At 34.7% G+C, this 14802-nt stretch overlaps 2 protein-coding genes across 3 annotated transcripts in view; both read right to left on the bottom strand.

The window, feature by feature from the left end:
- Window positions 1-26: 26 nt before the first annotated feature.
- Window positions 27-3801, bottom strand: LOC145312515 (putative pseudouridine-5'-phosphatase). Its single transcript, XM_080151771.1, has 4 exons — window positions 3574-3801; window positions 3064-3122; window positions 1067-1185; window positions 27-821 (listed from the first exon to the last, which is right to left on the bottom strand). Exons 1-4 carry the CDS (start codon window positions 3799-3801, stop codon window positions 742-744), a joined length of 486 nt encoding a protein of 161 aa, XP_080007897.1. The 3' UTR covers window positions 27-741.
- A 14-nt stretch (window positions 3802-3815) lies between these two features.
- The window catches only part of Pus1 (Pseudouridine synthase 1), a 15755-nt gene continuing 4768 nt past the window's right edge, over window positions 3816-14802 (bottom strand). The window contains exons 6-9 of one of the 2 annotated variants that reach the window (XM_080151683.1): window positions 12591-12665; window positions 12428-12518; window positions 11572-11679; window positions 3816-4269 (exon numbers count right to left, since the gene is read on the bottom strand). In XM_080151683.1, the coding sequence (XP_080007809.1) occupies window positions 3972-4269; window positions 11572-11679; window positions 12428-12518; window positions 12591-12665 (572 nt within the window). In that variant the 3' untranslated portion in view covers window positions 3816-3971. The remainder of the gene's footprint in view (window positions 4270-11571; window positions 11680-12427; window positions 12519-12590; window positions 12666-14802) is intronic. The other variant, XM_080151684.1, reaches the window with a different exon arrangement.

Genomic DNA, 14802 nt, shown 5'->3' with positions numbered 1-14802 from the left:
ATTACACTCATCATTTTTTCCCTGGTAGAAGTTGGTGAATCTATTGTAAATGAATCATTTAATTTTATAGTTGACTCAGGTTGACCAGTTATCATCGCAAGTCTTTGGGTAGCATTCTCCATTTTCCTTCTCCGTCGCTCCAACCTTTTGGCTGCTTCTTCTCGCAATTTTTCTTCATCTGACATTTCTATCAATATTTTTTTCTGAAAAACATATTAAATGCATAAGATTATCTGACACAATTATATCAAACACTATTATAGATACAACAATAAATTTTACAAATAACATAATAACTATTTAGAAAAATAATTATAATAGTTATTTCTCGCATCGTATTATAAACGGCTTTCCGCGGATATAGAATGTACAATTATAAGATTAAAACCAGTTTTTTAGCCCCGAGGTGCCGAAGGCACGGATTAAAAAAACTGGTTTTGGTCTTATGATTTTACATTTTTATATTCGTAGAAAGCTGGATATAATACGATGCTAGACATAGTTTTTTCGTATGGATGAGAACCGGTTCCTATCCACCGGAATCGAACGAATAAGAGAAATATATATCTATGTTATATTATATAGTATGATTTTATCCAAGTTAAAGTAAAGAATTGTTATATTGGATGTTTCTTTTAAACTTTTCTGCACACGTCTAAGATATTTATATTGCTTTCAATTTGAACAATATTTGGGAAGTCCAAATTCTTCTGGAACAAAATATTCAAGAGATTTTAAGACTTAATGTACTCCTGTTGGTATATATTGGGGGGTTGTGAACATTCTCTCATCTGGCACCATCACACAACACATACCAGCTCCTGTACCAACAAACAAAATTGGGTTTTATTTAAATTTGACAATCAAACCTCTCCGTAAAAACCTTAATGTCGTTTTTACTATCACCGAGCCATTATTATAATCCCATAATTTTTCTATTATTTGTTTTATCTGAGTGAATTTTAAAATATGGGTATGACATCCAATTTCTCTCGCTCGTACAAGGTCCATTTTCTTTCCCCCACTATAGGAAATCTTAAAATATAGAAGTGATAAAGAGATTTACCTAATGCAGCTTTAACTCCCGCAGGACTATCTTCCAAAACGAGACAATTATTTGGTTGCTTTGGTGAAGTTGCAAATCTACTTGCACAAACTTGAAAAATATCTGGATATGGTTTACCCCTGAAAAGGAAAACAAATTACAACAGACATCCTTTAGTAACAAAGCATAAAAAAATTTATTGTAAAACAATAACAGTGATGCGGGGGTATATATTCTGCACAAGATTCATTTTTTTCCCCTGCTGCCAAATTTTTTTTATCTCACTTAGTTTTTTCCAGCAAGGAAGGAAAGAAAAAGGAAAAATATTTTTAGAACTCTTTATTTTATTCTTTTCACCCCCCTCCGACATATTCTTTAGTTTCTTTCATTAGGGAGGTGAGAAAAATGGAAAAAATGTTTTCATTTCTCTTAAGTTTTTCCGGCCAGATACCGGATATTGAAACTATCCGGCCGGATATACGGCAAAATAATCTTTTATATTTTACAACAAAATCTCTGCTATTTTAAATTTTATATGGCTGTAATTTTCTTATTATTGAAGCTAAAAGAACAATTTTTTAAAAATATGTTCATCTCTATGTAAAGGGAACTATCCACGAACGAGAGCAAGTGATTTTAAGCACCTTCCAGCATTGATCCATAGTATTTTTAGTGAATATACTAGGTTTATGTTTAATACTTGGTTTATCGTCGAAAAAGTTAGGTTTCACCATTGTTTTATATGAAATACAACATTTGATGCTTTTCTGCAGTGTTATTTTATTTTGTCCTTTAACTCAACAAAGCATTTGATGATATTGCTTTAAAAATTGATTTACATTTTAAAGTTTTTTTTTTCATATAAAACTAACTTTTTGGTCGATAAAGCAAATAGGATTAAACATAAACCTAGTATATTCATTAAAAAAATACTATGGGTCAATGCTGGAAGATGCTTAGAATCACTTGCTCTGGTTCGTGGATATTCCTCTTTCAGATCGAAATTCGAATTCTAAGTGTCATTTATACATTGATTACGCGATGGTTGCATAAACCCCCCCCCCCCCTCTTATTTCGTATTAGATAACGGTTTACAAAAATACCGTAGGTAATGCCTATCCTCTATCCTCTATCCTCTTGAGTCACAAAAAGTGCTCCAACGCTTTAAGGGGTGTATATTCTGCATGGGATCCCCGGCTCAGGGGGGGGGGGGGGGGGTGAAATAAAAAAAGTGGTTGGAGGGAAAAAAATGTAACAATTAAGAAAACTGAAAACATTTTTTCCATTTCCCCCCCTCCTTGGTGAAAAAAACTAAAACAATGTGTGGTAGGAGGGAAAAAATAAATAAAATATAGAGTTCTTTAAATATTTTTCCAGGGGTGTATATTCTGCATGGGATCCCCGACTCAGGGGGGGGGGGAATAAAAAATTAGTGGTTGGAGGGGAAAAAAATGTAAAAATTAAGAAAACTGAAACATTTTTTCCATTTCGCCCCCCTCCTTGGTTAAAAAAACTAAAAAAATGTGAGGTAGGAGGGATAAAATAAATAAAATATGGAGTTCTTTAAATATTTTTCCATTTCCCCCCCTACTTTTTAAGAAAAATCTAGGGGAAAAAAAAAAAAAAATTTTGTAGCAGGGAAAAAAAAAAAAATCTTGTGCAGAATATACACCCCTGTATTTTTCCATTTTCCCCCCTACATGGTGAGAAAAAACTAGGGGGGAAAAAATAAAAAATATTGTCGCCGGGAAAAAAAAATAAATCTTGTGCAGAATATACACCCCTGAATGCTTTTTAAGTTCGTCTGCGATGGTTTCATGAACTTGCCCTCCTTTATTATGCCTTATGCAACGGCCAACCCAGGTTATGAAAGTACCAAACTATGCACAAAAATATGTGAATATGTGCAATAATTTTATTATTATTATTTTGTATGCTTATGTTGAAATACATATCTAATCTATCTATCTATCTATCTAAAAAAGCATAGAAATCAATATTAATTAAACATATATGACCTGATAGTTTGTTGTTTTAAGAAGGTAAGAATCTTTTGGGCTTGAAGTTGCCAAAGCAATATTTACACCAGAACTAAAAAGAGCAATTATTATCTTCCGTAAATAATGAACATTTGTCTATGACAACAAACGTTTGGAAAAACGATATAAGCAGTATATGAATTTATATGTTTAAACAAAATCGTAAATAAATTGGTATTTCAATTTTCTATCATGTAGTTTTGAAAATCATATTCTTGTAATATATGCAACTTATATGATATATGATTTTTGGACATAAGACCAAAAGTGCCTGGTGAAAGTTAATGTTTCCTTCAATTATCTTCAATAATAACTTATATTTATCATATTCTACAAAACATATAAAGTTGACTACTCAAAAAACCAAAACTCCAAAGCTCTTCATGCAACTATCCCCTTTAGTGTCAAAGCTAATCACGAGACTTTTAACGATATTTTACTATCAATACTTATGTAAAAATACAAAAAAAAACAATCTCAATAACCTTAATATTCCTCGATATACTGTTGAGGAGTTATAGGAAGTTCCATTTCCCTAATAATCAAATTTGCCAAGTCAAGCCTGGGCAATCGCATTTGCTTCACTTTTAAATCCCAAGAGAACTGAACATTAGACCCATACTTGGCCGCAACTTGAACCGTGGCCTCTGTATATAAAGGTTCTGTATCAAGGATAAGTCCATCCATATCAAACAGAACATGGGATATTTGTGGCATCTTAAAGGTTTTGCTTCTGAAAATAATAAAAACTTCAGGTAAAAAATATTAGTAATAGAACCGACAGGAGAATTTATTCCAAAATTACATTGTCTTGTATTATAAGCGTTGGTTTGGTTATATTTGTTGTTTTTTTAGAATACTTATCCCTGATCCTAAAAAAGGGTTTCTCAGCTGTCATCATCTCCCCCGTCTTCCTCATCCGATGCCGATTTGTTTTTCCTTGAGTTTTTAAGGTTTAAGTTTGCTTGCATTAGCGGAGAATTCTCGCCATCTTCTTCAAAATGTCTCGGCTTAAACTGGTGCTGGGGAAGCACTGACATCCAATCAAACATACTTTTGGTACTGATTTCTGTCGATATGATGTCAGAAAAGACAATGTCTTCTTTAAATCTTGTGACTTGATCTTCAACCTTATCCCAGGATAAAGTTTCGTGCATACCATCCGAGCCATAGCGCTTATTGTACCTGAAAAGTATAAATGAAATGGCAACTTATGACAATTTCAACACTTGTCATACATTTACTTTTTTATACCAATACAAATAAAGAGTAGTTTTTATATCAAAACTCATGAATATTTATACAGGGGTGGTGTATATTCTGCATATTTGACAGGGTGAGGGAAAAAACCCAGGTTTTCTTTAAAAAGCCCAACCCCACCCCTTTTTTTTAAATAAAACCCTGGATTTTATGGGGATTTATTGGGGTTTTTCATTTAGGAGTCAAATACTTTTGATATATTAATGAAATATTAATGTTTATGTTGTTGTAGGTAAAGGTAAGCAAGATTTCACAATAAACAAGATAGATAATGAGGAAAGCTGGCATTTCTACAATTATAAAACCTTATTAGTAATGGTGCACAAAATATTCTATTAAGGGGGAGGGGAGGTTAAAAGCTTTAAAATATGGAACCTCCTTCTCTATTCTTAAGCTGTCAACACTAAAACACTAAGAGATATAAGTTTTCCGGAATTTTAATGTAGGGAGGAGATTTGAAATCTGCATCAAATTTTAGGGATTTTTTTAATAAAATTCGTTTTTTGTATAATTATTTATTTAAAAGCGGAAATACATTTAAAGTTAATTAATTTTGACCAATAGGATAGGTGGATTTTAAACTACCTGCGCTCTAATTGGTTGAATGATGTACGCCATCCAATCAGAGTGCAGATTTTTTAAATCCACCAATCACGGATGCCAAAATTAATTAACTTAACTTGTATTTCCGCTTTTAGATAAAGAATTATACAAAAAACGAATTTTATGAAAAATCCTTAAAATTTTATGCAGATTTTAAATCTCCTCCCTACATTAAAATTCCGGGAAACTTATATCTCTTAGTCAACACCCCCCCCCCCTTTCCCAGAAATTGTTAAAGCCTTCCCCTTTTTACATCCCCTTAATAAAACCCTCTGCACGCCACTGCATCTTTTTCCTGTCATAAATTGTTATGTTTTAGCTTAAAATCAATTATGCCTCTGTAATTTACACAATTTATATTATATCATTAATTTAGTAGCAAAGCGTTTTCTGAAATCAAGTTTTGAGAAAAAGTAATTTTATGAACATTTGAACAATAAGTAGAGCATCATTAATATAAGGGGGGGGGGGGGGGTTCGTAATGACATCTATTCGTAAACCGTGAGCAAAATGGTCTAAATATTTAGCTAGACCCTTCAAACTTGGTATATAAGCCTAGTCCTATAGGTATTACATCTAAATGGCAAAAAAATCCAAAAATTTTTATTTTAAGGTTAGGTTAGGTAAGAAAAACCCTGCGGAAATGGGGTTTATAGGCTTTTTTTGGTCTATTTTGATGTTGAAACTTACCTTAAATTGTTTTTTCTTAGGGCTTTAACTTAAATACACTGTGTCTATTCATATGGACATTATTTAAGATGATTCAGCAAGTCTTGGACCGACCCCAGGGGGCTAGGTGGGTGGCCCGCAGGGGTTAAGTGCATTTTTCCCAATAAATATGTTGTGATACATCAAATTATAGGTTTTTTAGGTCAAGGAACTCAAATTCAGAGCTAAAATAAGCATTAGACTAAACTGAAGCTAGCCCCAGCAGGCTAGGTTGGTTGCCCGCAGGGGTTAATTGCATTTTTTCCAATATATATCTTGTTATATAACAAAATATAGGTTTTTTAGGTCAAGAAACTCAAATTCTCAGCGAAAATTAGCATTAAACCATCCTGAAGCTAAACCCCCCCCCCCCCGGGCTAGGTTGGTTTTCTGCAGGGCTCAAGAGCATTTACCTAACCTAACCTAGAAACTTACTTACCTATATTTTTACAGGTTTTTTTTCTTGAATAAACTGTGTCTATTAATGAGGACTTTATTTAAGATGATCCAGCAAGTCGGGGACTGACCCCAGCGGGCTAGGTGGGTGGCCCGCAGGGGTTAAGTGCATTTTTCCCAATATATATGTTGTGGTACATCAAATTAAAGTTTTTTAGGTCAGTAACTCAAATTCAGAGCTAGAATTAGCATAAGATTAATCTGAAGCTAGCCCCAGCGGGCTAGGTCAGTGTCCCACAGGGGTTAAATGCATTTTTTTCAAAGTAGTTGTTGTCATACATCAAATTATAGGTTTTTTAGGTCTTTACAGCTATTAAAAGCATCAGACTAATCTGAAGCTAGCCCCAGGGGGCTAGGTGGGTTGCCTGCAAGTCTTAAGTGCATTTTATCTAACCTAACCTAGAACCTTGCTTGTTTTTTTAGGGTTTTTTTCTGGAATAAACTGTGTCTATTATTGAGAACATTATTTAAGATGATCAAGCAAGTCGGGGACCGACCCCATCAGGCTAAGTGGGTGGCCCGCAGGGGTTAAGTGCATTTTTAAAAAGTGTGTGTTGTCATACATAAAATTATAGGTTTTTTAGGTCCAGAAATTCAAAGGGGGTAGGCGGATGTGCCACTTTTTGAAACCAAAAGTAAAACGTGCATGATCACAGCCTATAAAAGAGTTACAACTCTAAAATTCTGCACAGCAGTTGCTTTTGTGGAGAACAAAATGGAACTGTGAAGAAACGGCGGCGAAACCGCCGCTCCCGCCGAAAACCGCCGTTTCCCGCCGATTTTTTTTTTGCATTTTTTTCGCCAAATTAGACAGTTCTCAATCATCTGAGATAAACTTTTTTTCTCATAAAAATTTCCCTTATGTTTTTACGTGCCACTTGTAATATTTCAAACATGCAATATTAAAAACAATTGCAAGTGTAATTGTCAAGTGAAAATATAAGCGAAATTTTTATGAAAAAAAAGTTTATCTCAGATGATTGAAAATTGTCTATTATGGTGAGAAAAGGCAAAAAAAAATCGCCGTTTCTTCACAGTTCCATATTGTTCACCACAAAAGCAACTGCTGTGCAGAATTTTAGAGTTGTACTCTTTTATGGGCTGAGATCATGCACGTTTTACTTTTGGTTTCAAAAAGTGGCACATCCGCCTCCCCCCTTTAGAGCTAATAATAGAATCAGACTAATCTGAAGCTAGCCCCTGCGGGCTAGGGGGGTTGCCTGCAAGGCTTAAATGCATTTTACCTAATCTAACCTAGAATCTTACTTTTTTAGAGGTTTTTTAATTGAATAAACTGTGTCTATTCATGAGAACATTATTTAAGATGATCCAGCAAGTCGGGGACTGACCCAGGCGGGCTAGGTTTTACTTAGATACACAGTGTTCATTCCTAAAGCCATCATTTAAAAGATTCTTCATACAGGAGGCTGACCCAAGGAGGCTAGAAGAAAGGCCCGCAGGGGGTTAATTAAAATTTTTCAAAAGTATGTACTGCATCAAACTACAGTTTTAGTTAAGTCAAGAAGCTAAAATAAGATTTTTCAGATTCCGATGATTTGAGATAAAAAAATTTGGGTTTTTTGACATAAAAAACCTAGGTATAATTTGATGTATGACAACACATACTTTAGAAAAAATGCACTACACCCCTGTGGGCCACCCACCTAGCCCACTGGGGTCGGTCCCCAACTTGCTGGATTATCTAAAATAATTCCTCATTATAGACACAGTTTATTCAAGGAAAAAAAAAAGAATAAGTAAGTTTCTAGGTTAGGTTAGGTAAAATGGACATAAGCCCTGCGGAAAATCTACCTAGCCCGCGGGGGGTAGCTTCAGGTAAGTCTTATGCCAATTTTAGCTCTGAATTTGAGTTTCTTGACCTTAAAAACCTATATTTTGATATATAACAAGGTATATATTGGAAAATAATGCATTTAACCCCTGCGGGACACCGACCTAGCCCGCTGCGGCTAGCTTCAGATTAATCTCATGCTAATTCTAGCTCTGAATTTGAGTTACTGACCTAAAAAACTTATAATTTAATGTATCACAACATATATATTGGGAAAAATGCACTTAACCCCTGCGGGCCACCCACCTAGCCCGCTGGGGTCAGTCCCCGACTTGCTGGATCATCTTAAATAAAGTCCTAATTAATAAGTACAGTTTATTCAAGAAAAACCTGTAAAAATATAAGTAAGTTTCTAGGTTATGTAAGGTAAATGCTCTTAAGCCCTGCAGAAAACCAACCTAGCCCGGGGGGGGGGGGGGGTTAGCTTCAGGTTAGTCTAATGCTGATCTTCGCTGAGAATTTGAGTTTCTTGACCTAAAAAACCTATATTTTGATATATAACAAGATATATATTGGAAAAAATGCACTTAACCCATGCGGGCCACCAACCTAGCCCGCTGGGGCTAGCTTCAGATTAGTCTAATGCTTATTTTAGCTCTGAATTTGAGTTCCTTGACCTATAAAACCTAAAATTTGATGTATCACAACATATATATTGGGAAAAATGCACTTAACCCCTGCGGGCCACCCACCTAGCCCCCTGGGGTCGGTCCAAGACTTGCTGAATCATCTTAAATAATGTCCATATGAATAGACACAGTGTATTTAAGTTAAAAACCTAAGAAAAACAATTTAAGGTAAGTTTCCACATCAAAATAGACCAAAAAAGCCTAAAAACCCCATTTCCGCAGGGTTTTTCTTACCTAACCTAACCTTAAATAAAAAATTTTGGATTTTTTTGCCATTTAGATGTAATACCTATAGGACTAGGCTTATATACCAAATTTGAAGGGTCTAGCTAAATATTTAGACCATTTTGCTCACGGTTTACGAATAGATGTCATTACGAACCCCCCCCTTTAATTACTTCAGTTTTTTTTTTACGTATTTTAGGTAAAATTTGCTTTAAATGTTATTAGATCCTAGTCTTTGAGTAAATAGAGGTTTAGTTTGTAAATTTTAAGGTGAAATTTCAAAGTTTTTTTAATCCATCCAAAAAAAACTTGGGTTTTTTTTTCAATGGGTTTTTTTTAACTCAACTCCCCCTTTTTGAAGGCAAAGATTATCATCATTATATATAATATCTTTTCTCGTATTCATTTGAAATCGGTGGATAGGAACCGGTTCTCATGAATACGAAAAAACTATGTCTAGCATCGTATTATATCCAGTTTTCTGCGAATATAGAAATGTACAATCATAAGAATAAAACTAGTTTTTTTAGCCGGTGCCTTCGGCACCACGGGGCTAAAAAAAACTAGTTTTAATCTTATAATTGTACATTCTATATCCGCGGAAAGCCGTTTATAATACGATACGAGAAATAACTATTAAAATCTGGTTCGATTCTCGGAAGTGAATTATAAAGAACACCAAGAACATTAATTTTTAGGACATATGTAGCACTTAATTTTTTAAATTTAAAAAAAGCCTTTTAAAATATTGCTAGAATCCGGAATCCTAATCCAGAATCCGCCAAAAATAAGAATCCGGAATCCGCTGAGAATCCGCCATTTTTTTTGGACGGATTCTTGTAAGAATCCGAATCCGGTCCAAAAATTTGACGGATTGCCATCCCTAGTTAGGATACACGACCGCTGTAACGATCGGTTTCTCATTTACAGGTTAGCTACTTATAGGACCCGGGAAGGTTTATTACTATTTCGGGGAGGGTACCACCACTCTCCTAAGAGAATTCCTAAAAAATCGAATTTAAAAAAAATATTCTAGATACTTGAACGAAACTTAGACACGAAAAAGGAGGATGTGCTTAAGGACCATTTTGGCAGGGGGGGGGGGGGGGGTTTACTCGAGAACCCTTAGAGCTAGAGGGAGCTAATTTTGGATTTAGGCTTCTATGGGGCCAAAGTTACTTTTAAAATTATCGTCGACCCCCCACCCCCCCCCCCAAAATTTTTTTTTTTTTGGGGGGGGTTAACATTTTTTTTATTGCATTTCTCGCCGAATTAGGCAATTTGGAATCATTTGAGACCATGTTATTTTTTCCAAAAATTTTTCGCCTTACAAGCAACCCTGCGGGGGACTTAGTCATTTTTTTCAAATTCTCGTTTATGAAGGTATATCTTAAATACAGTATGCTACTCTCTTAGTTTTAGAGATAATTGGATGAAATCTTTTTGATTGTGTCACTAATTACTTCCCGCCGCCGTCCCCCCGCAGGGTTGCTTGTAAGGCGAAAAATTTTTGAAAAAAATAACATGGTCTCAAATGATTCCAAATTGCCTAATTCGGCGAGAAATGCAATAAAAAATTTCTTTTTTGGTGGCGGCGGAAAACGGCGGCGGACGGCGGGAGCGGCGGTCCCGCCGCCGTTTTTTTTTAAAGATACCAAAACTTGGGGTAATTAGTGACACAAACAAAAAGAATTTCATCCAATTATCTTTAAAACTAAGAGAGTAGCATACTGTATTTAAGATATACCTTCATAAACGAGAATTTGAAAAAAAATGACTAAGTCCCCCCGCAGGGTTGCTTGTAAGGCGAAAAATTTTTGAAAAAAATAACATGGTCTCAAATGATTCCAAATTGCCTAATTCGGCGAGAAATGCAATAAAAAATTTCTTTTTTGGTGGCGGCGGAAAACGGCGGCGGACGGCGGGAGCGGCGGTCCCGCCGCCGTTTTTTTTTAAAGATACCAAAACTTGGGGTAATTAGTGACACAAACAAAAAGAATTTCATCCAATTATCTTTAAAACTAAGAGAGTAGCATACTGTATTTAAGATATACCTTCATAAACGAGAATTTGAAAAAAAATGACTAAGTCCCCCCGCAGGGTTGCTTGTAAGGCGAAAAATTTTTGAAAAAAATAACATGGTCTCAAATGATTCCAAATTGCCTAATTCGGCGAGAAATGCAATAAAAAAAATTTTTACCCCCCCCCAAAAAAAAATTTTTTTGGGGGGGGGTGGGGGGTCGACGATAATTTTAAAAGTAACTTTGGCCACATAGAAGCTTAAATCCAAAATTAGCTCCCTCTAGCTCTAAGGGTTCTCGAGTAAACCCCCCCCCCCCCTGCCCAAATGGTCCTTAAGCACATCCTCCTTTTTAATATTAAAGAGACTTAAACGCGACATAGACACGAAATAAAAGAAAAACATTTAAAGTGCCACTATAGGCCTTTAGGGGAGTAGCCGCTAGTACTTTATATAACGACTGAAAACTATTTTCCATAACCTTTTAATATCAGCGAAGAGAATCCGAAAAGAGGATTAACCCAATTCTACATCTTTAAGCCTTGTGACTGCAGCTTAGACCCCAGAACTGCCGAGAACTACACATAATAGTAGTCCACATAATATTGTGAACTATTTGTTAATTGTAACCGAAAACTAAATCGACAAGTCGAACAAATATTACGACAAATTTGGCAAAGTTGTGTGAATGTGAGCTTCCGACATAGAGCCTAATTATCAAAGAAGATCCATACCTATCAAAATGAACCTGTTCAAGAACCAGACCTAATCCAGGAGCTCTCGGAATATCTATTCTCTGCATTCCGAAAGTTTCCTCAATCTTCGATATGCTTGTGTGACCTCTGAAAAAAACACGCTCACTTTACATAGGCGTCCAAGGGGGGGGGGGGTAATGGGGCGATTACCCCCCCCAAACGAATTTGGGGGTGCCGTAGGCACCCTCAAAATTTTTTTCATTTTACCCCCCCCATTTAAAATTTACCCCTACCCTGGGGGTGCCGTAGGCACCCCCAACCATTTAGGAGGGGGTATTTAACCCCCCCAAACAATTTTAGGGGGGTAAATACCCCCCCAAAATAGAAAATCTCTAACAAAAAAAATTTTTGCGCGCTTCGCGCGCATTTTTAATACTAAATTTTTTATAAAATTTAACTTACCCCCCCCAAAAATTTTACCCCGGGGGTAAATTTTGGGGGGGGTAAACAAATTTTACCCCTGCCAACAGATTTCAGGGGGGGTAATTACCCCCCCCAAGCAAATTTTACCCCCGGGGTAAAAATTTTGGAGGGGGTAAAAAAAATTTGCGGCGCGCTTCGCGCGCCATTTTACCCCCCCTAAAACCGAATTACCCCCCCCTTAAAAAAATTTTACCCCCCCCAAAATAAAAAGCTTGGACGCCCCTGTCACTTTATTTCTATGAAAGTGTTCACAATTTCTATTTCCACTGCCGTTTAAAAGGGCTAATTTGGATCAAAAAGGTTTCACATATTTATCTCTATAAATAAGAGGAAGCACACAAAATAGTGTGACTTAATTTTGTAATACAACACCCCCCCCCCCCACTTTCCAAATTCATACTGATTTCAATACCTGACAATAGCCGTTGCCATTCCAATCATCTTTCTTATTTGATGAAGCATAAAGCTTTGCCCTTTAATTTTGATGATACACCATTCCATGCCTAAAACAAGCAAATTTTTATTGGCTTTGAAAATTAAACAAAAAAGACTGACAGAAATTGTAACAAACTTACCATCCTTTTCAAAAGGTTCTCCGCAAACAAACTCATAAATGTGTCTTCTCGATGATGGCTCCATTGGTAATTTACCTAAAATTAATTTAAACTAACTAGGTATCATTTATACGTATTAAAATGTAACTTTAACCATCACAAACAAGACTTTAATGGCGCAACTAAAAAGAACATGTGGTAAGTTTATTATTTATTGTATTATTTCAATCATATTCTACAATGCCTTTATTATAGGATCACTAAATCGTTAAATGCACCTATAATGGAACTATCCTTTTAAGGCAAAAATGATTAAGAAATAACAAAATCATACGATGTTTTGAAAACAATGCTATTCTGGACTACCATACATAAATTTTCAGTTCACAGTTAAAGAATCTCGACCACAAAGATTTTTTTATCCAATCTTGACAAGTGAGGTATTTTTGGAAAGAGTAATATACATAGAAAACGCCTATGTAAATTAGAAAATCCGCAGAAATCATATTTGCAAAAATCTGCAATGTTAATTTGCAAAATTAATTTCATGCCTTAAATGACAGATTTAGAAAAAAATCTTTTTATGAAATGTGCTTATCTATAAGTTTAGAACATAATTAAGGCCAAAAAATTTTCTTTGGTGTTACTTTTTTATATATGAAAAAAGCAGTTTCTCACATTTTATGATAAAATATATACAAAAAGTAACCAAGACATTTTTGCAAAGTATGAAAATCTAAAGAAAATAGTTCTTTTTGCTTTTAATATACATATCAGATAAATGTATATAAAATTAGTGACCAAAAACTATAAAACATGTTATAAGTTTTTTCAAAACTGTCATTGATTAAATTGCACTTTTAGGATTAAGAATTACCCAAGTAGTGCATAAAAACTCTTTTTATGTAGTAATTAAACAAAATAAATGCCAAAAAAAACAACTACAAAATGGTCTACTGCATTATAAAAAAAAACCGCCTAAGGGGGGGTTTTTTAATGCAACCATCTCGTAATCAATGTATAAATGGCACTTAGAATTCGAATTTGGATCTGAAATTTTGCATGAGTAATCCTTGGTAGGTCTATTTTCCCTAAATCGAACAAAAAATTGGAAAAGTAGCGGCTAACGGCTCATCCGTTTAGACATTTGTTGGGTATTTTCAAGCGAAATCCATCACGAAACCTCTCTCCACATAATGCTCTTTTCCGATCCAAAACGTTTTCAAACGGTTCTAGCCGGAAATTGCTGGTACTAGAAATCTAAAAAATATTTTTTTGTATAATTTCACATGATTTAAAGCAAAAATATGTTTCAAAAAGTTGATTTCTACGTAATTTATGAAGATTTGCCCTAAAAATAGCCAAAAAACGGCTAAACGGCTGAGCCGTTAGCCGTTACTTTTTCAACTTTTTTTTTCAATTTAGGGAAAATAGACCTACCAAGAATTACTCATGCACAATTTCAGATCAAAATTCGAATTTTAAGTGCCATTTATACATTGATTACGAGATGGTTGCATTAAACCCCCCCCCCCCCTTATTGATTTGAATTTATTTTGTTTAATAACTTAATACATGTCTTGGTTACTTTTTGCACTATGTATGCTCTAAAAAGGAGTCTATATCTGATTTTTACATTTAGGGTGATAGATTTTATGCCAATTATTGTGTTCACATCAAGAAAAAACATATTTTTTGTTCCTATACCTTTTTTTTTATCATAAATTGTGAGAAACTGCTTTTTTTTATATATAAGGGGGAAAATTATAACACTAAAGAATTTTTTTTTGCCTTAAGTATGTTCTAAACTTATAGATAAACACATTTCATAAAATTTTTTTTTCTAAATAAGTCATTTAAGGCATGAAATTAATTTTGCAAATTAACATTGATTTTTGCAAATAACTTGCAAATATGATTTCTGCGGATTTTCTAATTTACATAGGCGTTTTCTATGTATATTCCTCTTTCCAAAAATACCTCACTTGCCAAGATTGGATAAAAAAATCTTTGTGGTCGATCATATCAAGTTCTTTTAACGAGAAAATCCAAAAAAAGCGATAAATATTTCATCTAGAGAATCACAAAAATACATAAGAAAATATTTGGACAATTTCCATCAAGGGGCTAGTGGGGTAAAACATCCCTCAAAAATACAATTGTAAGTATATGCTTTATTTAATAAGATACTGGGATGGATTTTTTACCTTATAGCCGGAAAGTGTTAAGATAA

The sequence above is a fragment of the Acartia tonsa genome, chromosome 2, assembly GCF_053477335.1.
Source record: "Acartia tonsa isolate MP-2025a chromosome 2, ASM5347733v1, whole genome shotgun sequence".
NCBI classification, from domain to species: Eukaryota; Metazoa; Arthropoda; class Copepoda; order Calanoida; family Acartiidae; genus Acartia; species Acartia tonsa.
Note: the sequence above shows the minus strand (reverse complement) of the source record. Positions and strands in the feature narration are given on the sequence as shown.

What these genes read in the sequence shown, in the direction of transcription:
- LOC145312515 (XM_080151771.1), bottom strand. Translation starts at nt 3,801, where the DNA reads ATGCCACAAATATCCCATGTTCTGTTTGATATGGATGGACTTATCCTT. An exon ending in AACAGTATATCGAGGAATAT is followed by an intron (nt 3,123 to 3,573) that starts TAAGGTTATTGA and finishes CTGGTGTAAATA; the next exon opens with TTGCTTTGGCAACTTCAAGC. An exon ending in GGGAGTTAAAGCTGCATTAG is followed by an intron (nt 822 to 1,066) that starts GTAAATCTCTTT and finishes TTGTTGGTACAG; the next exon opens with GAGCTGGTATGTGTTGTGTG.